The 25,250-nt window shown below is 42.9% G+C and overlaps 1 protein-coding gene across 1 annotated transcript in view; it reads left to right on the top strand.

The window, feature by feature from the left end:
* Nucleotides 1-25,250, top strand: part of CAMTA1 (calmodulin binding transcription activator 1) — a 1,029,661-nt gene that overhangs the window by 482,134 nt on the left and 522,277 nt on the right. The window contains exon 6 of the mRNA XM_027770647.1: nt 12,692-12,827. Within this exon, the coding sequence (XP_027626448.1) occupies nt 12,708-12,827 (120 nt within the window). The 5' untranslated portion in view covers nt 12,692-12,707. The remainder of the gene's footprint in view (nt 1-12,691; nt 12,828-25,250) is intronic.

Raw genomic sequence — 25,250 nt, 5'->3', positions numbered from 1 at the left:
TCCTGTGAGATCCGGGCTGTGTCTGTAGCTTTGTGGGGTTCCGTTTGGCGGTCTGTCAACCTTGCTGTGCGCTGGCCATCAATTACCACTCTCACTGGGTTTGTGTGAGAGGGAGATAAGCAGAGGAGACATTCCTTTACCGCACTTTTTTCCTCCCCTTGTAACAAAAGGAAGAACTATAGGAACAATTTCAGTCAGGCGCAGATTGTCCCTGCTTTATGTGAAGTATTCTACCGCGGGCAGTTCCTGTGGGCCCTGAAAGTGCCTTCAGTTGATGCTTCTAAAGAAGGGGTGGGGGTGGTGGGGTGTGCCAGGGATTTGCAGCAAGACCTCAGGAAGGGGTACAGTGGGTGATTTCTTGCTTCTGCCCTTCCTAGCTGTGTGACCTTGAGAAAGCTGCTGGGGTTCTCTGTGCTCCAAGTCCTCTCACCTATAAAATAAGGATAGCGATACCCACCTTCTAAAGTTACTGTGGGATTGAAATGAGAAATGGATGTAAAGGGGTCTAACTTGCATCCTTCACAGCTCTTCTTGTCATATAGTTGTCATGGCTGTCATGGCTATTATCGACATCTTAGTCTAGGCCACGTGTCTCTAATGGTGCACTTAAATCAAGCCACTCCATGTTGGAAAAATCAGAAAGAAAGGTGAGGGCACATAAAGTATGTATGCTGCAATTAAGTGTGGCATTTCTCATTTTCCAACTGCCCACTTGCACAAAGATTTAGCACTGACCGCGGGAATAGCATCACTGCTCCAGGACCCTGTGGTCTGTGCCTTGTCACAGGAGTCTGTTTTACATTTGGGGTCAGGGTGTCAGGCAGTTAAAACTGCTTGGACTTCATTTCACTCTAGCCAGGCCCTTCAGTGTGCCTTATGGCAGGAAGTATAGGAGCAAAAGCAATAGAAAGAAAGGGAAGAGTCACCCCTGAAGGTAAAATGGCATTCTTGGGAGATGGTTGCTATTTAGAAGCCATCCAGAGATTGCTCATGGAGTCCTACGAGGAGCAAGGACATCATCTGTTCTTGAAAGAAAGCTATAAGAGACAGAACTTATGAATTCAATGGAGGAACAGCTGGTCAACCTGAACAGAATTTCCTGCAGAAATGTGCTGCCTCCAGGCCAGGGCTAGCAGAAGGAACTGGTAAGAGAGTGGTCCGCAGGAGCCTGTGGCTCACTGGAACAGCAGGCTGGGTCTCAGTTGTCTGCTCGGATGAAACTGGTGGTTATTGAAGTTCTGGACATGATCAGTTAATGCTGGGCAGTGTGGAATGTGGGATTTTAGAAGGAGATACGTGTTCGGGTGTATTGATTTCTAAGATTAAATACAGGAAAGAATGTCCATACTTCTCATTTTGTAGAATTAACCTAGTCTTGGATTCAACCCCCAGTTGCTCCATAAATTCTGATATAATATCCACACACAAAACCTTTCAAGAATATAACACCCTTCTGATCTTTGGTAATTAATGGTCTTTTATCTACCTAATTAAAAAATGTATCACATCCTAAAGTGGTGGATGAGTCATGGGCTTCAAGTGTTTAGGGGATGACTGCTCCCATGAGTAGGTTTCCTAGCTCTACTCCATAGCCTTCCATGCTTGCTCTCTGCGGGGAACACGTCTGTGACCATTACCAGTCATGAAGAACGTGGACTCTATGCCAGGCAGCATGCTGGACACCTTGTGTATATCACATCCACTACAACAGAGAGACCAAGTAATTTGTTCAAGGTTACACAGTGCATAAGGAGCAGAGCCAAGATTTAAAATGTGACCTAGATCTTACTCCAAATTCCATGGCCATTGTCTTTTAAAAGACATTTTATTATGGAAAATTTCAAACATCTACAATTGTAGACAGCTAGTATAATGAATTCCCGTGTACTTATCATCCACGCTCCAAGTATGGCCAATGCTTAGCCAGTTTGTTTCATCCATTATTCATGACATTATTTTGAAGCATATCTCAAACAGTGTATAATTGCATCAGAAAATACTTCAGTATATATCTTTAAAAGATAAGGTTTCTTTTAAAAAATACTTCTGCTCTAATCTGAAAAATCAGAAATCCCAAATGCTCCGAAATCGGAAACTTTTCCACAAGTGGAAATTTCCACACCTGTCCTCATATGACAGGCTGTGGTCAAATACAAAAGACAAAAACATTATATTTAATTACCTTCAGGTTATACGTATACAGTATATATGAAACGTAAGTGAATTTCATGTTTAGGCTAGGGTCCCTTCTCCAAGATACCTCATTAAGTATATGCAAATATTCCAAAATATGAAAAAAAATATGAAGCCTGAGATATTTCTGGTCTCAAAGCATTTTAAATAAGGGATATTTAACCTGTAATTTTTTTTTTTTAAGGTTTTTGCCATAGGTCTCATGTGTGTGCTGGAGAGGGACAGAGAAAGACAGTGAAAGGGAAAGTGAGAAACTGCCTCCCGGTGGGGATGGCCATGCTACAGTCCCATCTCTTCCATTCTCCTCCTGGGATTTTTGGCATGCAGAAACACATGCCTGGCATGCTTGCTCTCTGCGGGGAACACGTCTGTGACCATTACCAGTCATGAAGAACGTGGACTCTATGCCAGGCAGCATGCTGGACACCTTGTGTATATCACATCCACTACAACAGAGAGACCAAGTAATTTGTTCAAGGTTACACAGTGCATAAGGAGCAGAGCCAAGATTTAAAATGTGACCTAGATCTTACTCCAAATTCCATGGCCATTGTCTTTTAAAAGACATTTTATTATGGAAAATTTCAAACATCTACAATTGTAGACAGCTAGTATAATGAATTCCCGTGTACTTATCATCCACGCTCCAAGTATGGCCAATGCTTAGCCAGTTTGTTTCATCCATTATTCATGACATTATTTTGAAGCATATCTCAAACAGTGTATAATTGCATCAGAAAATACTTCAGTATATATCTTTAAAAGATAAGGTTTCTTTTAAAAAATACTTCTGCTCTAATCTGAAAAATCAGAAATCCCAAATGCTCCGAAATCGGAAACTTTTCCACAAGTGGAAATTTCCACACCTGTCCTCATATGACAGGCTGTGGTCAAATACAAAAGACAAAAACATTATATTTAATTACCTTCAGGTTATACGTATACAGTATATATGAAACGTAAGTGAATTTCATGTTTAGGCTAGGGTCCCTTCTCCAAGATACCTCATTAAGTATATGCAAATATTCCAAAATATGAAAAAAAAATATGAAGCCTGAGATATTTCTGGTCTCAAAGCATTTTAAATAAGGGATATTTAACCTGTAATTTTTTTTTTTTAAGGTTTTTGCCATAGGTCTCATGTGTGTGCTGGAGAGGGACAGAGAAAGACAGTGAAAGGGAAAGTGAGAAACTGCCTCCCGGTGGGGATGGCCATGCTACAGTCCCATCTCTTCCATTCTCCTCCTGGGATTTTTGGCATGCAGAAACACATGCCTGGCATGATTTTGAAGCCACCAGTTCTGGGACTTGAACTGCAGTCGACCATGTGGGAGTTCAGAGCCTCAGGCATCATGCCACCTGTTGGCCCCATTCAACCTGTAATTTTACATAGCATTAAATATCCAGTGTCTTCAAAATTCCAGTTACTTCACAAATACTTTTTAAAAAATTTTTTTTGTTTGCCTCAATATTCACATAAGATCTACCAATTGCAGTTGGTTCATACATTTCCTAGTCTTCTTTAATCTTTATGTTCCCATACTAGCACTTTCCTGCTCGCATTCTCACTCATTCTTTCTCAAACAATTGGTTGATGAAGCCAGGTCATTTGTCCTTTAGAATTTTCTATAGTCTGGATTTTGCTGACTGCATCCCCATGATGTCTTTGACCATGACCATGTTCCAATAACTTCTGTGGATCTTATAAAGTGGAGGTTAGATCAAGAAGTCTGTGTAATTTCAAGGTCCTTTTTTTTTTCCCCCAACAGCAAAATGTACTTAAATCAGGGGACATATACATATGGTTGTCTCTCTTTTGTGATGTCAGCCACTGTCTTAGTCCATTCTGTTGCTAGTAACGTGAGCATGCCTGAACCCGTGTGATTTATAAAAGTAGAGTTTTATTCACTATGGTTTGGAGGTCCCAGTACAGAGGCCACCTTTTTTTTTGGAGAGGTTTTCGCTATAGGGCACATGCACTCGTCAGAAAGACAGAGAGAGACAGAGAGACAGAAAGCGAGAAATCACCTCCTGGGGGGATGGCCACGCCGCAATCCCTTCTCCTCCATTCTCCTCTCGGGATCTTGGGCACACATGCACACGCACCCGACATGAGTTTAAGCCACCAGGTCTGGGACTCGAACTGCGGTTGACTACATGGGAGTTCAGCGACATAGCCATTACGCTAACTGCTGGTCCCCAGAGGCCACCTTTTGTGGGAATCTTCAGATGTATCACATGGCAGAGGGTGGAAGAGCATAATCTCTGTACCATGTGTTTCTCTGTTCTTCTCTCCTTCCTTCTCCTTATAACCCACCAGAACTCAATTATGGGGGCCCCACCTTAATCATTCAATCACTCCCTAAACCCTACCTTTGACACCACAAAGGTTTTAAGTTTCTTCTTAATACCTGCATAACCAAGTAATTTTTTTTAGAGATTTTGCTATAGGGCCCATATGCTCTCTGGAGAGACAGAGAGATACAGAGACAGAGAGAGTGAGAAATCACCCCCTGTGTGAGTGGCCACACTATAGTCCATTCTCCATTCTCCTCTCAGGATTTTGGGCACACATGCACATGTGCCGGCGTGAGTTTCAAGCCACTGGGTATGGGACTTGAACTGTGGTTGGCCATGTGAGAGTCCAGCACCTTAACCACTACGCCACCTGATGCCCCCATAACAAAATCTTTTTTTTTTTTTTGAGAGGTTTTTTTGCTGTAGGGCGTGTGCGCTCGCCAGACAGACAGAGAGAGACATAGAGACAGAAAGCGAGAAATCACCCCCCCAGGGGGGATGGTCACACCGCAATCCCTTCTCCTCCATTCTCCTCTCGGGATCTTGGGCACGCACGCACACGCGCCCGGCGTGAGTTTTAAGCCATCGGGTCCGGGACATGAACTGCGGTCGACTACGTGGGAGTCCAGCGACATAGCCATTACACTAACTGCTGGTTCCCCCATAACCAAATCTTAACATGAATTTTTAGGGAATACAAACAATAGCACTCACCATTGATGACCCATATCCAAATCTATTAATTCATTGTGGATTACATAATGGTGATTTTAATTAAACTTTTAACTAAAATGGATATTTTAATTCTATCATTTCTTCTTCATGTATTGATTAGAGTACTTTTGTAAAGAAAAGTCCTCTTGCCTCTTATGTGGTAACTCAAGATCAGTTTGTACGAGACGATATGGGAAATGCCTGATTCGATCCTATATCCCTATCCATTTATTTTTAATTTCAAAATAATGTGTTAAATAATTTGCATTCTCTAAGAATGAGAAATTAGTTTATTGTTCATTTGTTTTAGGATCATTACAAACTTATGAATTAAACATATTGGGTCATTGGTAAAGTGATGTATTTTTGCATAGAAAAATATGTCATGACTTTTCTGACAACCCAGTATTTAATGTGTTTTGGTTCATTGTAGTTATTATGCTTATTAATGCTCAAATTGTCCCCATCATTGATCAGTTGGAGCCTTTTCTAACTGATTCCTGAGTTCTTTTCACATTAAGTCTTTGATACAGTTATCTTTCATTAATATTATTATTAATGTATCTTTTTTTTTGTTGTGATTTGCAGTCTGGGACTTGAACCGCAGTTTGCCATATGTGAGTCCAGCACCTCAACCACCACACCACCTACTCACTCCAATATAGTTATTATTTTTTTTAAGAGATTTTTGCCTTAGGCCACATGAGCTCACTGGAGAGAGAGGAGGACTGTGAGAGGAAACTGAGAAATCCCCTGGGCCATGCTGAAGTCTCCTGTTCTACATTCTCCTCCCAGGATTTTGGGCACACATATACACGAGCCTAGTGTGATTTTCAAGCCACAGGATCCAAGACTCGAACCGTGGTCAGCCATGTGGGAGTCCAGTTACATAACCACTACACCATCTGCTGGGCCCAATACAGTCATCTTAATGTTAAAAAACCAATTTCCCTCTAAAATCAGTAATAAGGCTAAGTGTTTATTCTCACCACTTCTTTTTAACATTGTACTAGAGTGGAAAGGAGAAAGTGAAAGTATCTTTTTTCATGGGTTGGTTATATGTGTAGAAAATCCTAAAGAATGTATGAAAAAATAAGAAACAAAAAAACTACTATACCCAAATATGTTTCGCAAGTTTACAGGGTATAAGAACAGTGTATGAAAAACAATTTTATTTGTCTATAGTGGAAATGAATGACCCAAAAAATAAAATTAAGAAAATAGTCCCATTCACAATAGTATGAAAAAGAATTAAGTACTTAAGATAAATTTAATTTACAAAATTTGAAAACTGTGAAGTCTTATTAAGATAAAGATTTATGTAGATATAGAGACAGTCTGTGTTCTGCACTTGGAAGTGATTGGAAGTCTCAATATTTTTAAGATGGCATTTCTTTCCAAATTGATTTCTAGATTCAGTGTAACTCCTATCAAAATCTCAACAGGCTTTCTTTCTCCCAGGTATTTCTAAGCCAATCCTACAATGTATATGGAAATACAAAAACCTAACATAGCCAAAATAATTTTGAAAAAGAAGAACAAACTTGGAGGATGTACAATCCCTGAGTTCAAACCTATTAAGCTGCAACAATCAAGACAAACTAGTATCAGCATACAGATAGACAATGGAACAGAATATAAAGTCCATAAATAAAGTCTTAAGTTTATAGTTAATATATTTTCAACAATGATGCAAAAGCAACATAATGAGGGGAAAAGGACAGGCTTTTTTTTTAAAAAAAAAATTATGCTGTGATTACTGGATATTCACATGCTAAAAATCAAACTTAGTCCTTCCTCATACTATACACAAAAATTAACTTAAAATGGATTATAGACCTAAATGTAAGACCAAATAGGCTGAACAGTGATGCAGTGGTAAAACTCAATGTTCCCCAAGGCTGATCTGCATATGAAGGTCCTAGGTTCATATCCAGAGACCTTCCTGAGTATGCCAGCATTCATGAAGCTGGCACTGGATTGCAGGGTCAAGACCCTGTTGGAAGTGCTATCTTTCTATCAGTCTTTCTCTTTCTTCTCTCTCTCTCTCTCTCTCTCTCACACACACACAAGTGGGGGGGGAACTAAATACCTTTAAAAAGTACAAGAGCTGGGGCCAGCAGGCAGCATGGTGGTTGAGGTGCTGGACTCCCACATGGCCAACCACGGTTCAAGTCCTGGACCTGATGACTTGCTTTCTCACTTTCCCTTTCTCTCTCTCTCTGTCTCATGCTGGTCAAATTAAAAATAATAATAACAAATATAACAAATAAAATAAAATAAATAATAAAAAGATATTTAAAAAATAAAAGAACTAAAAAATAAAACTCTTAGAAGAACATATAAGAAAAGGGTTTTTTTGTGACCTTATGTTAGGCAAAAAAAATTCTTAGATATGACACTAAAAGCACCATTAAGAAAAGAAAAAAAGTTGGACTTTACCAAAATTAAAGACTTGCTAATTCAAAGAAACCATTAAGAAAAAATAATAATAATAAAGGCAAGCCATGGGCTGTCAGAAAAGTATTTGCAAATTATATATCTGGTAAAGTACTTATATCCAGATTATCTGTAAAGAAATCTTACAACTCAAAACAAGATAAACAACTCAATTAAAAATGGGCAGAAGATTCAAAGAGACATTTCACCAAAGAAATTACATGAATGGCTAATAAGGACATGAAAAGATGCTCAGCATCATTAGTCATTAGGGAAATGCAAATTAAAACTACCACACACCCACTAGAATGGCTCCAGTCCAAAGACAGACAATGCCAAATGTTGGGGAAGATGTGGAGAAATGGAAATCTGCGGGAATGTAAAGTGGTATATAGCTACTTTGGAAAATAGAATGGTAGTTTTATTTTTATATAATTAGATGTACCTATCTTTAACAGATTGTTGTTGGATTTTGAATTGTGATTAAGGAAGTGTTCTCCAACTTTAGCTTAGGGAGAAATTCACCCACATTTTCTTCTGGAATATGTTTAATTGTATGTATTACCTTGAAACCTCCAGTCCGTTTGGATCCAAGCTGCTATGTGATGTGAGGAATAGATTCAACTCCGTCTTTTCCATATGCCTATCCAGTTTCCCCAAATTCTTTATTAACATGTCAGTTCCCTCCCCCACTGACTGGAATTGTGTGTATTAACTTTGGATATGTAAATGGAAATATTTCTGGATTTTCTATTCTCTTCCATAGGTCTATCTATATATTTATTTGTCAATTCTGTTCTTTTGAAAAATATAGGGGTTTTATAGTATGTGTTAACAGATGGCCTTCTTTATTAGGGTTTATCTGGGCTATTCTTGTGTTTCTTCCCTTCAAATAAGCTTTATAATGATTTTTTTCTCTATTCAGAAAAATACTCCTGATGGGTTCTCATTGTCGTTCTATCACATTATAAATTAGCTTATGGTGACTGGCCTCATAACCTAGTGTTTAAGAGAACCAGATCCTATATGGCTGACCATGGCTTGATTACTGGCCTGGCAGCTTGAAAAACACACAAGGTACCTGTGCATGCATGCCCCAAACCCCAGCAGGTTGGAGAAATGGAGGAGAAGGGCTTGTGGCACGACCACGCTCCATTGGTACTTTTTTCCTTTCTCTCTGTCTCTCTCTCTCTGGTGGCCACATGTATCCTCTTACAATTAAGAAAAAGTAATTAATTAGTTAACTAAAGAAGGATTGACGTTTTTATGATCTTAACTCTTTCTAACCAAGACATGTTGTGTTTTTGCATGTATCAAAATCTGTTTCTTTAAAAAGGTTTTTATTGTTTTCTTTTTAGAATTTAGAAATTTCTTGTTACATTTATGCCTAAATATTGATTTTTTTCCTTTTTTTGTGGTAAATAAGATCTTCTACCATTCCTTCTATTTGTTTGTCTATCTAGCTATCAAATTAATAACTATATCTTAATTTTATATCTGCTTATTTACTGTTGTAATTCGTAGTAGGTTTCTATGGAAACCCATAATTTTTTTTTTTACCACAGTGCACTGGGCATTACTGGTTTTGTAGCTGCTAGTCTCAGAGAAAAGCGTTACTTGGCCAGGTGCCTTCTTGGTTAGAGTGAAGCTCTCCCTGTTGCCCACATTTTCCATTGGCATTCCTCTGCCCTGTTACAATGGAGGTGCCAGGAGGTTTCCCTGAGGCTTAGAGTCAACCTTGGTTCAGCTTCTCCCATAAAGAGACCCTAAGATGAGGATTTCAGTGCAAGAAGTTTATCTGAAAGGCAATTCCAGGAAATACCCATAGGAGAGTGTGGAAGTAAAAGAAGAAAAGGAAGAATGCAAATAAAGGACTTTTTTCTTTCCACTTGGCAAGTCACCACTGTGTGGAACCAGAGATACTACCAGAAAGGAGCTCTGTGAGACCATATAGAACATACAGAATTCTTTCTGCTGAAGGGCAGGAGAGTGAGGGTAGCCTCAGAGTTATTCCAACCACAGAACACAGAAGCTGGGATCACCCACCAAGTCCTTGTCCATTGGAGGAGGAGTGCTTTCAGGGCTTGACGATCACCCAGCTAGTAGATCAGAATTGGGGTTCAAACTCAGACTGGCTCTACAGTCTGGATCAGCCATCCCACAGGTGGCGTCAGGATGAGTCAGAATGTATCCTGCCTGGAGGCTTTCTGTCTAGAAAGGCTTGATTATATGTTGGGAATGACAATAACACCTACCTTATGGTATTTTGGGGAGATGGTACAGAGACACAGGTACAGGAAGAGATACAGATAAGCATTGATGGGTTCCACCTGCCCTGGGCACACAGTGAATGGCCAATATCCGGAAGTTGGTGGCATTATAACATTTAGGGTGCCCAATGCTCCCTGTAGTCCCCATTATCCTCTATGTCCATGACTTCACTTTCATCTGCTTGCTCTTCTCAGGTGGAGCTACTTTTTATGCAGTTAAGAAGTGTATTATAGCCCCCCACCACATGCCTCTTGTGGCCTGGCCCACCTCCCTCCTTTCCTGATCTCTTCCCAGTAGCTCTGACTCATTCTTGACCAGGTCCTGGGCTGACAGCACAGCCTCATTTTGTTTGCCTTGTAGGGTACATGGCTCTTCTACACCCTGTATTTTCTTCCCTTTGTAGTTTGTAGGACTCTGAGCTATGGTAAGGACCTTCTCCACTCACGCAGAGCAGAAGCAAGTTCTAATAAAATCAGATTGGTGGATTAAACACTATTAGGTTGCTCATTATTGCAAGTTAAAATGATGATTCCATTTATTAAAGCCATTTAAGTTGGACAGTTAGGTTCCCTGTGGGATTGTATCTTGCTTAAAGTGTCAGAAGGTAGGGCTGTTCTTTATATGCCAAAGGGCGGGGTCATGAAGGAAGGTGGGTGTCCTTGGGTGGGTGCAATTATGATTATGACTGTGTACATGACTGCTCTGGAAAGTCCACTCTCTGGATCATGCCACTTACAATTTGGGGACATCAGGCCTGAAGGTGCTGCTGAAATTTATTGACGCTGTTTAGAAAGGGCAAGGGTTAGAACAAATCACAATGCAGGCCTCATCTCAGGAGAAGCTGCACATGACTGTTGGGGCCTCTTTGGCCGGCACATCCTTTGACCAGGGTGTTATTGCCATGCTCTCATGATTCCTCTCTGGAGGGGAAAAGGCAAGCGCAGAGCCTGTCTGTTGGATCAGATATGTTCCTTTGCTTTTTCCTTAGGCAAGCAGAGTAGTTTGGGAGCCTTCTACTGGGCCTTTGAGGGGATGAGAGAGCTCATAGCATTCTGAAGATCAGGGCCAAATGTCTAAAGTGGGATGTAAGTAGAGCCAGGAAGGCTTAGTTGGTCTCCCATACAAGCCTCCCTGCCATTGAGAAATGGAAGTGAATTGTAAGGTTTTCAATGCAGACTCGTAAGCAGGAGAAAGATACCGTCAGGTGACAGCGTTGTGACAAGAGCGTGAAGCTGTTTCCCAATTGTTTTAGTCAGTACAGACTCAGGGAGGAAACCAGCACTGACACAAACCAATTGCACCCTGATCGGGAAACAATGAAGTGTTGGGAGTCACTGCTGAACGTCTGTAATTTCCGATGGAATTGCTGTTTAGTCATCATATTGCCGCTGAATGACATCGTCGGGCTGGGTGGGAACCACAATTAGCTGCAGTCATCCTGGTGCAATTTTTTTCCTCCAGACAATGGAATATTAAGCCATCAATAGCCAATGTTCTGTGCCCGATTGTGAAATGGCCCATTGTTCAAAGGAAAAAGAAAAGAAAGGGGTTGGAGACTCCTGCCCCAGCCACATGGAGGATGGCTGGCTGATCGCTTCCTTACCTCTGCCGCAGTGGAGGAACACAAGCCATCGTGCAGCAGCAGCCGCTTCATTTGCCTTATTTGTGTAAAGAGCTCTCTCACCTGGTTGAGGGAGATGGAATGGCTGTGCTGGCCTCGAGGTGCACAGAAGCAGCAGCATGCTTTGTCCTGTGCCAAAAGGGCAGATGCAGAGTGACAGAGCTGGCCACTGGGCGGTGTGCTGGCAGCTCTCAGGGGAGTCTTCCTGGAAGGCTGGGTCTGTCCAAACCGCTACAAGTTGCTCTAAGAGTCGGTTTCCCACAGCATTCATCCTCAGCTGCTGGAGAGGTTTAGCTCTTTCTCATCTCCAAGTCTCCAGACCAAAATCTGGGGCCACTGCAACTACACATATGTGCTAAAGAATCCTGTGCTCTCTGTGTTTGATGCGTGTTTTCTTTTGGGAAAATATGAGGTTCTTTTTAAGTGTCACAAGAATGGCCATCCTGCTCTTAGCATTTAGCAAGTAGGCAACTATTTTCCTAAGACGTTGTGGCTGAGGACTAATAGATGAATTTAACTGGCAGCCTCTGAGACCTCTGACAGCTGAAGCCTAAATGGGAAAGGATCAGGTACTTAGCTTGCTGGAGAAGGAGGACTGGAGATACTCTTTATTATCTAGCGGTAATCTAAATGCAGGCAATGAATCAGGAGCATTTGGCCACGGCGACTAGCTCTTCCATTGGTCTGTTCTTAACATAGTCATCTAGCGTCTGCGTTAAACTTATTTATTTCCTAATGCTGGGTGATGGATTAAAAGATGTGTAGAAAATCCTTCTACAAGAGATAAGATATTGCAGGCTGCCACGACACCCCTGGCTCTTTTTGCTTTCTCTCTCTGTTTCGCCTACTTTTCAGTGCAGAGCTCGGGCACCCCACATCGTATATCCTGATTAGTTGGTGGATATTACTAAGGGGATGTTTTTTAAGCTGATCATTGACACATTTAATTCATTAGGTACCAAATCCACAAGCAAATTTTGGCTGGCCATAAAACATGGTTAATCCAGGGAGCTGCAATAAAAGGTGAAAAATTATGTTCCAGCAAATGTGGAATATTGCTTTTCTGTAGAGACTTTTACTGGTCTACGATATCTTTCTTCATAAATTTTTCTTCTGCTTGGTTCTCTTGGTAACTTAACCATTTGTTGTTTCCAGACCACAGAATGGCTCAATGATACTCTACAACAGGAAGAAAGTGAAATACAGGAAAGATGGGTATTGCTGGAAAAAGAGGAAAGATGGGAAAACGACCAGAGAGGACCACATGAAACTCAAAGTCCAGGGAGTAGAGGTAAAGAGCAGAAAAGGTTCTCTTGTTCCACAAATGTCATTTCTGGGCTGCAATGGAAAATGAATTGCTTTGGAGTAATTCGATGCCAGTTACTTCTGTCAAAAGAACTTTTGTTTGCCCAGACTATGGTTTTCACTTTTTTTTCCCTACCTTCTTACCCCGTCGTCTCCATTCAAGTTGCCAGGGAGACTGGATTCAACTAAAGCACTCCTGTTTCTAGGGAGTAGTTGGTGTATAGGTGGGGGTCTGCAAGGTTCCTGTGGATCATTTATTGTGCTTATCATGGAAGAACCTGTGGGCGCATTGAGAGTTTGCAGGCACTAAGAACATGGAGGTAGTCTGAGGAATCTCCCCCTTGAGGTAGCCCAGGCTGACTCTGTTGAACTGATAAGACTCACCCAGAGCCTGACTTCACTCTTGCTGCTGATAAACCCATCCATCTTCCTCTGGGTATTTCCACTTCAGGAGAGGTTAAAGACAATTAGATGGGACCACCAGATGGGTGTGATTCTTGCAGGGCTGAGTGGAGGCAGAGTACTGCAGAAACCTCTCAGGACTGTGGGCAGAGTTTGGGTTCTGGCCCCTCAGATGCAGCCTGGTTCCCTTGCTGTCACTCTGACCCCACAAACTCTCAACCTAGGGCAGTCATGGAGAAATTCCTTCTCTTCTCTTTCACATTCCTTGATGGCCTGAGCCCTGTGTCGCCACAGTAGAGGGAGAAGCCATGACCCCTGGTAAGTTCTTGGCCGGCCAACTGCTAAGCACCTACTTCTCTGCATGTCTTACTGATCCTGTGAAGGAACATGGCGAGTGCCATCTCAGGCCAGGAGCTGAGAAGCTGGCTTGTGAGCCACCTGGTAGTTCACACTGGTGAAAGGGAGACATCCTGCAGTGTGTTGGCATGTTAGGCTCGCCAGCATGTTAAGACCGTAAACCCACTTGAGTTTCAACGAGTTGTCCTTCTATGCTGACGTTTTTTTGTGACGCACTTTGTCGTTATGACTTTTTCTGTATTCATCATGTGCTTTTATGGCTGTTAAAAATAGCACCAAATGACTTCTATTATATTACCCCACAGAGAAAGATAACTTTTGTTTTATGTATTTTCCTTTTTTATACCTCATAACAATACTTTATGATGATGAACAAAGAAAAGCCCCGATCCGAGAAATTCTAGTTCCCATGTGCTTTTATGGCTGTTAAAAATAGCACCAAATGACTTCTATTATATTACCCCACAGAGAAAGATAACTTTTGTTTTATGTATTTTCCTTTTTTATACCTCATAACAATACTTTATGATGATGAACAAAGAAAAGCCCCGATCCGAGAAATTCTAGATCCCTACACTCTCCTGTGCTCAGTGTTTGCACAGCATGGTTTAATTGACTGCATGGAACATTAACATGCAGATTACTGCAAACCTGCAGCTCTGGAGCCACCTCTAGGACGAGACTAGTGCTCGTACCAATACATTAGCCCTCATTGCAGGGAGCCAACTGAGGGAGGTGGGTTTGCCCTTTTGGGAAGGACCTCATCTCTCACAATGGAGGAGTAGGTACAAAGTGAGAAAAGGCTTGGGTAGGGCTCAGAGTGAGGAGGCCGCTCACAGAGGGGCAAGTAGGGCCTGCAGGAATTCATGCTAAAACCATAGTGAACAGCCCCTGCACCCAGAGGCCTCAGGTATATTTCATCTTTAGTAATATGTAAATCAGGAACTTCTGGTTGTAAGTAACAGCAGACTGAAATTCTTCCTGAGCAGCAGCTCATAAGCCCTGGGATAAAAAAGCCACAGTGTTTATTTTCTTCCCTCATGTTATAAATTAGAATTGTCATTGGATGGAATCAGAATGATTTATGGCCATTTTTAGGTCATATTTATGTTTGGAGTTATTCACGGCTCTCACACTTGCAGGCTACAGTTGGCTTCTCCGATATGGAGGAAGGGAAAGGTACAGGAGGGTGACGGTATCATGACGTTTTGGGCATGGGCGGCTTTGAGGTGGTAGGGATGGGAGGTGAGCTTGGGGAAACCTTGACTTCCAGGTTCTTGGTGAGGGAGGCCAGCTAAGGCTATGTGTTGTGCAATGGCCTTTCCTATCGAGCGCAGGGAGTTTCCCAGTATGTCAGTCAGCAAATAATGGCTGTGGGCCTCCTGTGCGAGCCCAGAGGGGTCTACAGAGAGAAGAGGAGCCATGTTCTGTGACCCACAGAATCACAGTCAAGTTGAAGAGACAGTTGTGGCCATATATAAAGGTCATGAACTGTGCCAAGAAGTGTAGAAGCTGGAACTCTTAGAGTAAATGTCTAAGAGTTCAGAGACACTTTCTAGGTGAGGTGAGATATAAGCTGAGCTCTTAAAGTCGGGTAGGATTGTGTGTGTGTGTCATTTACATTTGTAGCTTACCTTTTCCATTTAGCACTGTGGCCTGAGCAATATCTATATTGATGTTTAGATCTCCTCCATCCCTTTTAACAGTTCTACAATATTTCACTGTATAAACCCTTGAGCTGTTCCCCTATAGGTGGAGTTTTAGATTCTTTCTAGCTTTTTAGCATTACAAACAATGGTTCAATAAACATCCTTACACATGTATTCTTGTGCACAAATGCAACCTGGAGCTGGAACTGCTGGGTTGTAAGGGATAAGCATGTTCACTTTTATCCTGCAGAACTGCTCCTAAGAAGCTATACTAGTCACATACCCACCAGCACTAAAAATTTTCATTTCTCTCCACCCCATTTGCACGTGATAAGTGAAAGATGGTATCCTGTTCAATCTGATTTTGAGTTTTTCTTATTTATTGGTGGGGGATGAGCACCTTCTTATGTTAATGGGGGTCTTCTGCTGTGACTGGTCTCTCACAGGCATGGATTTTTAAACAGCTCCAAAGAAGGACTTTTCAGGCAATATCAGCTCCCATGTGTCACCAGTGTTCCTCCTGCATTAGTTCTGCTCTGGTCTGGGGGCTGGGAAGTCCAGTGGGTATGCTCTGAGGTTGTCCTTGCCATCTGGGAAATCACAGTGGGGATATACTGGTACAGGGGGCTTTGCATCTCACAGGATGAGGGGGCTTCCAAGTTTGGGTCCTATTTCCTCCTTCAGCTGACTCATTCAGGCAGTTCTCATTGGCTCAGTACTTACATCATGCCAGGCACGGTGCCAGCCAGCTGCCCCTTCTGCTGGATGGAGCAGACAGCCTCCCACATGGTCTTGGAGCTGTGATTTCTCTACCACCCGAGCTGGTTTCCTGAGTTCAAGGGCATGATAAAGATATTTGGATTTACCATTTAACATATCGCTCGCTATAAGCCTTCCCTCAGGCCAGGAAAACTTCTAGCCGTGTTGGGGAAATGCTTAGCAGTCTAGCTCCTTTTGTTCTCAACGGCTGGGGCCCTTGGTAGACATGGCAACTCAAAGGCACATTGATTTTCTCAGCCAGGCACAGGAAGGGGGCAGCAGCTTCTGGAGCTGACGAGCTGTTAAGTCCATGATTAGTTGTCTTGTCTGTAAGCCAAGGAGAAGCTAGCTCGATAAGGTTTCAGGGATGACAAAGGTTGGCAGGGAGGAGAAAGAAGGTGGTTGTGATGTCAACGTTTCACGAGATGAAATCGTGGGAGGTCTGAAGTTGGTCCTGTTCCCATGCAGAGTTAGGCCTGCTTCTCTGGTGCCTGACAGGGGGGAAGAACTTTGAGGGTGGGAGATTCCTTGTGAGCAGAGAGCCAGATGTGAAGCATCATTGTGCCTCCAGGATCAACAGTACTGTGTGCTTGGTTGAGCTGAATGAGGTCAGCCAGTGGTGATGCTGTTCTCCAAGCAGCGCTGGAAGATTTCCTTCCAAGTTCATGACACTTTTCTCTGGCCCCAGAGGCTTGCAGGACTATCTTATGTTTGGGTTTGTATCTCTCTCTTGGAAGTGCTGAGGCGTCTCTGAACATAGGCCAGCTCTGGGCTGTCTGCATCCCTACTCCTTCCCTGTGGGGTTCCCACAACAAACGGGAGCCATACACTGAGCACAGGGATAGTCACAGGCTCTTGAGTCTTGTAAGTACCATCTCATTTAGTACCATGTCACCTAGGTATGCCATCTCATTTAGTCTTCAAAAAATGACCATGCAAAGTACATATTATTATGTCCATTTTATAGACAAAGAAATCGAGCCTCAGAAAGGAATTCTCATGCCCCAAACCAAGCACAAATCATGGCAGAGCCAGCACTTGAGTCCAGGTATATGTGGTTCTATAAATTAGGCTCCTGTCCTTATACCAGTGTTTCCTGGGCATATAAGTGGGGTCTGTGACTTTTCTCAAGTTAAGTCAGCACCTACTCTTATATTTATTCATCACATACCCTTCATGCATCTGCTAGTTGTTAAAGCTTTGTGCCTGCCAGTTTTGTGATAGGTATTGGGGATGTAGTGATGCAAAGAAGTGCTTATAGTTCCTAATTTCTGGGGGAGACCAATTACACAACTGAAATGCAAGGTTCTCAGGCCTGCGATGGAGGAATGACAAGGTCCCATGCTGGATGTGCAGGAGGGGTACCAAGTTATGGTGGGAGCTGGTCATGTAATATGGTAGGAAAGAGAAATGATAGAGTCATTATTATATCAATGGGCAATAATAGAGTCTGTTGAAAAGCAACTCATATGGCTTTAAGCAACAGGTGACATGTCAGGATTTTTCTAAGCCTTGTTTAGGCAAGATATTTGCCCTTCAGGGGTGGGATTTTCATTGCTCTGGTCTAAGGCATGTCTTGCACATCCCCCCTGCCTGTGGATCTGGTGGGTAGGCATGGCAGAGAAGCTGTTGGCTCAGTTGTAGTTTCACAGACAGACTTCCTTCCCCAATGGAGTCCGTTATAGAGCAGAAGGAAGCCTGGCCTGAATCATCTTCAGGCAGAAACATCAGCCCGCCACCTCTGATTATAATTTTCAGACTTAAAGAAAAAGTTTAGTTTTGCTGGCCTGTTTATGTTGCCTAAAAAGAATGAAAAGTTTCTTTGACTTCTTGATTAACCATCTTTAAGCTAATAGAAGCCTGGCATTAGGATGGCAGCAGTGGTAACAAGGTTATGTTTTGGGACTTGGCCCCATTAGAAGTGATATTCTTTATTTGTGCACTTAGGCCACACATTAAAAAAAAAAAAAGCCCCTGTTTTAAAAGTAGGAATGATATTGTAGTTACTGCATTAGGAATTAACAGGGCATGAAATAACTGTCTGCCTCGTGGCAATGCCAGATCATTTCAGCTCTGCTTGCAGCCATAAGATAAATAGGTATCTTGCTTGCAGCTGATGGGAAATATTTTAAATAGCCAGCCACACACATGTATGGTGCCCAAATCAAGTTTAGAAAACAGTAATGAATAGATAAGGAGGAAGTAAGCTGGCTAATGAAACGACTGAGCAGCAGACGCTCACAAAGAGCAAACGAGCCGGCATGCTGTCACCATGTGTTTTTTTACATATACTTTTTTTTTTTTTTTGCTTTTAGTAAATGATTATGTGTCTTTGGTCTAGATGTATCATTTCACTTCATTCCCCTCAGACTCACTGTGCATTCGTACCCTTCAGAACCTGTTCTTCCCCATGTCTGTGTTCAGAGTCTTAGTCTTATAGCTTCTGCTTCTTCCATGGTTTCTATCTCCCTTGATCTTCTCAGTCAGAATAATTATTTATTCCTCTTAATTGCCATAGCATTCTATCTGTGCCTTTCTTACTCTCTGCTTTTCTTTCTTTTTTTCTGAGAGATAGAGAAACTGTGTGCACAAGTGAGTAAGAGAGCAATAGAGAGACAAGCATTTTTGACAGGGTCTTGCCCTTGCAGCCCTCTGCCCCAGCCTCCCACTTCACTATTATTACAAGTACAGTAGTGCACGCGGCCTGATTTTAGTTTGGTCTAGATCCAAACCCAGGACCTCTCATGTTCCCAGCCTCACTCAGCGGTACACTACTGCTTATACCCTGGGAACTGGACCCCCGGTGTGCCTTTCCCAAGGAAGTGTTCACTTTGACTTCATATAATTTACTTTGACTTTATATCAGTATTGTTGCGTTCAATAAAGACATATTGAGTATTTAGTATTTTCTAGATACTAGAAAGCCTGTATCTGGTGTCTATCAGTAGATCCTAGGTAACCTGTTAAGCACAGGACATGTGACGTAAATATCACACGACATCATACTTGAAAAACATACAGAAGCAAAACCAGTTATTTAACAATTTTAACAATTACCAACTTATCAATGAAGATGTTGTATACCCCAACCCAGACTTTGCTTTAAGCAGTGAGATCAGCTACATTTCTAAATCCTTCACAGCCAACTCTTTATTTCAGCCTCACCTCAACCGTGTAATTCATTTGTGGCAGATATTTTTGTCCCCATGGGTTGCATATCTGGGACTTGAACCTAGGTTTCTGTTTCAGATCTGGGGGTGCCTCTCTGGTCTGGCTTCAAGTGCTGGTAGGTGAGGTGTCCAATTCTCATGATGTCTCTGGTGGAGGAAGCCAGTCTGTTCAGCAATACCTTGGAGAATTTTTCATGGCTCTCTGCTGACTTTTCATCATCTGAATTTTTGTGCAATGTTCTGCTAGGGTGCTAACAAATCAGAATTTATTTTCTTATTACCTGGATGTGTTTTGGTAGAATCAATTTAGGAGCACAAATCCATAGTATTTCCTTACTCTCTAATTACTTAGCATCCCTGGTGACATGTTCTACTCAACTCATATAATTAACATTTCAACTAATAAATAACATTAAGCTAGGTGAGTTTTGAAGTAGCAACAGCAGTTCTTTCCATTCACGTTTCTCTGAGTTAACGCAGGCCTGACAAGGTGGTGGTTTTACTTCTCCTGTCTCAGTCCACTCAGGCTGCTGGAACAAATACCATGAACTAGGTGGCTTAAACAACAGAAATTTATTTCTACAGTTCTGGAGTCTGGAGAAGTACAAGATCAAGGCACAGGCAGAGGCAATGTTTGTGAAGGGATTGTTTCTTAGTTCATAGATGGCCACCTTTTCTATGTTCTCACAGTGCAAGGAGCAAGGGGTCTCTCTTGGGCTTCTTCTAAGGCCACTAATGTCATTTAGTAAGGCTCCATTCTCAGATCTAATCACCTCCCAAGGCCTCACTTCCAAATATCATCACTTAGGGGGTTATCGGTAAATGATTTTTCTTAATGAGGGAGAGAGACAAAGAGGGAGGAAGGGAAGAAAAAACAGAGAGAAAGAGAAAGAAAGAGAGAGAAAAAAGGAAAAGAAAGTAGGAAAGAGAGAGAGGTGTTTTTGATAACGTCTTGTCATATTGTGATCCTTCCTGCCCTGGCCTCCAAGTTAGCGAGGACCACAGGTGCACACTGCTGCATCCAGCCGGTCCAGGCTGGGTCAGGAACCCAACCTTGGCCTCCCAAGCAGCCTCAAATAGGGTGCGATGGCACCCTCCTGCTTATTCTCCAGTAGCTGGGCATCATGATTTTTTTTTTTTTAATGAGAGAGAGCACACATGGTGGGGAGAAAGAGAGGGAGATATTGGTATTTTGACAGGGTCTTGCTACATGGTGATCCTTCTTGTCCCAGTTTTGAGCTAACAGGGACCACAAGCCCCTCACCACCACTACCCTAATTGGCCTATCTAGGTCGAACTAAGAGCTGAACCTGGGCCTCCCATGTGGCCTCAGCCTCACACAGCAGTGCTCTCCCACCCATGCCACCATGACTGGGGTTCAACATATGAATGTTGAGAGGACTCAAAAATTGTTTTTTTTTTTTTTTGGAGAGATTTTCACTGTAGGGCGCGTGTGCTCACCAGACAGACAGAGAGAGACATAGAGACAGAAAGCGAGAAATCACCCCCCGGGGGGATGGTCACGCCGCAATCCCTTCTCCTCCACTCTCCTCTCGGGATCTTGGGCACGCATGCACACGCGCCCGGCGTGAGTTTTAAGCCACCGGGTCCGGGACGTGAACCGCGGTCGACTACGTGGGAGTCCAGTGACATAGCCATTACGCTAACTGCTGGTTCCCTTTTTTTTTTTTTTTTTTGAAGAGGTTTTTGCTATAGGGTACATGCGCTTGCCAGAAAGACACAGAGAGACAGAAAGCAAGAAATCACCGCCCCCTCCGGGGGTGGGGGATAGCCATGACACAATCCCTTCTCCTCCATTTTCCTCTCGGGATCTTGGGCATGCATGCACACGTACCCAGTGTGTTTAAGCCACCGGGTCCAGGACTTGAACCACAGTTGACTACATGGGAGTCCAGCGACATAGCCATTACACCAACTGCTGGTCCTAAGAGGACACAAATATTAAGTCTATTGCATCTTTTCAAGGATCCGTCTCTAGCCATAGCCAAGTAATAATAATAGCAACATTAACTCCATTGTTTATTGAGCTTTTGCTGACTGTCTGGTCCTGTGACCCTCATTCTGTATCCATCATCTCGTTCGGTTTCTTGGCAGCATCCCTATGCCTAGGTACTGTTATTCATGCTCTTTTCATCCAGGGACTGCGAGAAGAAGACATGGTGGGCTCTTTGCTGTGTACTTCAGTGGTTGGGAGTTAGCCCCTACACATCCTGAACATAACCAGCTGTCACTGCTTAGCTGTGATGTGATCCGAGTCTTTTCAGAGCCTTTTATATTCCCATGCGAACTTTCACTTAGTGGTAACAAGTTGTTTATCAACTCCCAACATGAACTGTCCATTTCCATTTGTCCTGAAGCTGGAGTCTTCACGCTTCTGGGATATACTTTCTGTGTGAGCACTCTTGCTATGTAGGGTAGCCAGAGTCGGTGCGTGCTGGACACATTTAACATGCAAGCGAATACAAGACAGCCCATGAAATGTGACTTTCAGATAAACAGTGGATAATGTAAGTCACATGGGACAAACTAAAGCTAAAATATCCATTGTTTATCTGAAACTCACAATTCCCTGAGCACCTGTATTTTATCTGATAACCTCTGACCATCAGAGCCATTTCCTTTGAGATTTGTCTGCCATGGCTATTGTCTCACTGAAGACACAAAGAAGTGAGTTGGTTTATCTCTAGACACATTATTGACACAGGAATCATAGAAAAAACACGGGCCATTGCAAGGGAGACTAGGCCTTCCTGGCTGTCAACAACTTCTCTTGCTGCCTCTAAAAAGTGACTCCTGGGTACCTATTTGAAATGCACCCAGGAGTCACTGGGACTTCTGGACACTCAAAGGTAGAACCTTCAGAGGCTGTGCCTAAGGAATGCAGACCTTCTGCAGTGGTGTTTGGAGAGAAGGTTGTTAGTGAAAGATGCCAGAAAGATTTTGAAGGAAAGGGGATTGTAGTTTGCACCTTACTTATATCTCTGAGAGATGACAATATATAAAAATATTTTGTAATTTCCTTTTCTAAGCTTGATTTGAGCCTTATTAAGCTGGAAACTCCCTAATGAAGGTAAAGTGGTAAAATTTCAACTTGGTATGCGGAACTTGTATTTAATTATTATCATAACAGTCCCTAAACATCATTGCAGATTAGCCTACAAGGACATGAATGGAAATTTTAGCATATTCAATTATGACATGAATACCATTGTCAAAATTCACCGGGTCCACTGTCTGTCTAGACCCCAACATCCAGCAGGCACAGGGTGAGGTGGTGCCCAGGCTATACCACCTGGATATTTGGAAACACAATTTATGACTGTGTCCAGAAGCTGGAGATATATATCATAAGAACAAGATATATATCCCCCACCACCCAGTAAATTGCTAGACATGGTTATTTGTATTGGGTAAAGAATATCTCTGGCCTTCACTTGACGGAATCATGAAATATTGATCTTTGCATTTTGATTCCCTAATATTGCTGGAGAAATTTCTTATCATCACTGGCTGCTGTGGCTTATGTCCGTGTGGGAACTGGCCATGCTCAGATGGGACACATCTTCAGCCTGCTCCTTGGAGAGTCCTACCCAAGTTTAGTTGACATGAATTAGTCACCAGCAAAGGGAACATCATTTGCAAACTAATTAGGCCTGTGTCTAAGCAGACTTGTCTGTCTGCTTCTCTCATTGCAGCAAAAAAATATAGCAAAAATAGAGGTGCAGATGAAGGTCTTTTTTGCCACCAGTAGGAGTAGGGGAGAGAAATGTTACTGGACAAATTAAAGAAGGGAGTAGCTATTCACACAGCTGTTCTGCTTGGGCTTGCTTTGGTGATGGCTGGCTCTGGCCTCTGTTGTTTTGTTTTGTTTTGTTTTGTTTCCTATTTGGTTGTTTGGGTTTCTGGCCGCTAAGCTTCCCTATGATGCCCTCCCTTGATGCCAGGCTGAAACTGTAGATAGAAAGCAGATGATTTCATGAAAGAGCCTTTCTGCTTCTTGAGTTTTTCTCTGAGACAGATGAAATGACCTTCCATTTCCTCTTTGCACTTCTTAATTCCAACACCTTGTAATGTTGTGTGCCTTCAGGGTATGGCTTACTTCCTATTGTAAAGGACCTCACGTTCCACTCATGCAAAACCCGAGACCAGCACAGAGACTAAAGCAGGCGTGCTGCTTCTTGCCACCCACAGTGTGGCTTATAGATCTTCAGCATCAGCATCGCCTGGGAGCCTGCTGGTGCTGCCTTCAAGCTCCATCCAGATCTACTGGCTCCACGTCTGATCTCCTTGTGACCCACGAGCACCTCACTTGGAAAGTCGTGACACAGACCATTTTTCTGCTGCTGGTAGTGCTACCTGAGTGCCTCACCCCCAGGCAGATAATTTCCAAATTTGTTTGGTTGTTTTTTTATTTGTCTTTTTGTTTTCACTTTATCTTAAGAAAAATATCCTAAGGAAAAAATTCATACATTGCTTTGGAGTTCATTACTTGACTCCTAGTACCTTTTAAAAATAATCTCACTGAGGAACCAGACACTAGCACAGTGCTAAAACACAGTGGTCTGGGGACCAGCAGTTAGTGTAATGGCTATGTCGCTGGACTCCCATGTAGTCGACGGCGGTTTGTGTCCCAGACCCGTTGGCTTAAAACTCACGCTGGCCGTGTGCTCGTGCATGCCCAAGATCCCAAGAGGAGAATGGAGAAGGGATTGTGGTGTGGCCATCCTCCCTGGGGGTAATTTCTCGCTTTCTGTTGTCTCTCTGTCTCTCTCTGTCTTTCTGACAAGTGCACGTGCCCTATAGCAAAAACCTCTCAAAACACACACACACACACACACACAGTGGTCTGAAAGGCGACCTCATTTGGGAAGGTTCCCAGTTCAAGTCCAGAGACCTTCCTGAGCTAACTGGGCATATGCTTATCCATGATCCAGGGCTGGCTGAAGGCTGAGAGTGGATTGTGACCCAGGGACCCTGTGGGGGGTGCTCTCTCTCTCTCTCTCGCTCTCTCTCGCTCTCTCTCGCTCTTGGAAGAAAGAAAGAAATACACTTAAAACTCACTGGAATCTGTGATTATATGGCTTAAGCCCACCATTCCTTTTTCTGCCTTTGTCAATGAAGGATAGAGAATAGCAGGTTTCCGCTATTACTACACGCATGGGCAATAACGAAACAGTTCTCTCAATCTTCTGTTCTCCAGGTGAAATAGCCCTGTTCTTGTATTCTTTGGCTTCTCTGAACAGGGAACTTGCCTGTCTGTTCATTGCTATAGCCCCGTGCTTGGCATGGTACCTGGTGCTGGGTACATTTGGTGTCCAATATGAATGTGAGTGAATTTTGGATGAATGGACGTTTTCTGTGAAGGGCCAGACAGTAAATATTTTTGGTTTTGTGAGCCAGGCAGTCTGTTGCAACAACTCAAGTCTGCTAGTGTAGCGTGAGAGCAGCCATAGACAATAGTCAAGGAATGGGCCTGGCTGTGTTCCAGGAAACTTCACTTACAACGAAAGCAGGCTGCAGGCTAGATTTGGACTTGCCCACCCCTGCTCTAGATTATGGCAGCTGTTTCTAGGAGTGGGTGCTATGAAAACTGGTGAGTGTGTGGGGGATGATCAAGGACTCACCACAAACTTGTGAAGGGGTTTCAGTCTGAACAATGATGTGTCCTAGTACTCATGTGCAGCCTGACAGTGTTCATACTCAGCTTACATTTCTGCACCGAACTAATACTTTCATTCACAACATATCTGGTGAGGTCAAGCTGGCTGACTGACTGGCTTTCTTTCTTTCTTTCCCTCTTCCTTTTTTCAAAAATTTCATGTCACATAGGCTTTTTTGACTCATCCTAGTTTGTCCTCAGCCTGGAAAGTTAAGTGATAGTTCTTGCAAAGGGCAGTTGAAAGTGGGAGTTGGGAAATGTCCTGTTTCTCCCCAAGAGCTTAGGGCACTGCTTCATGGCATTGTGGAAGTCGGGGAGAGGACACAAACCTCAGCGATGTTCTTTGTGCTCCCTTATCCAGTGGGACGGCCGAGCCAGTGGTGTGTGATCTT

Source organism: Tupaia chinensis, unplaced genomic scaffold (genome assembly GCF_000334495.1).
Source record: "Tupaia chinensis unplaced genomic scaffold, TupChi_1.0 Scaffold000146_1, whole genome shotgun sequence".
NCBI classification, from domain to species: domain Eukaryota; kingdom Metazoa; phylum Chordata; class Mammalia; order Scandentia; family Tupaiidae; genus Tupaia; species Tupaia belangeri.
This window is presented reverse-complemented; position numbering and strand designations above follow the sequence as displayed.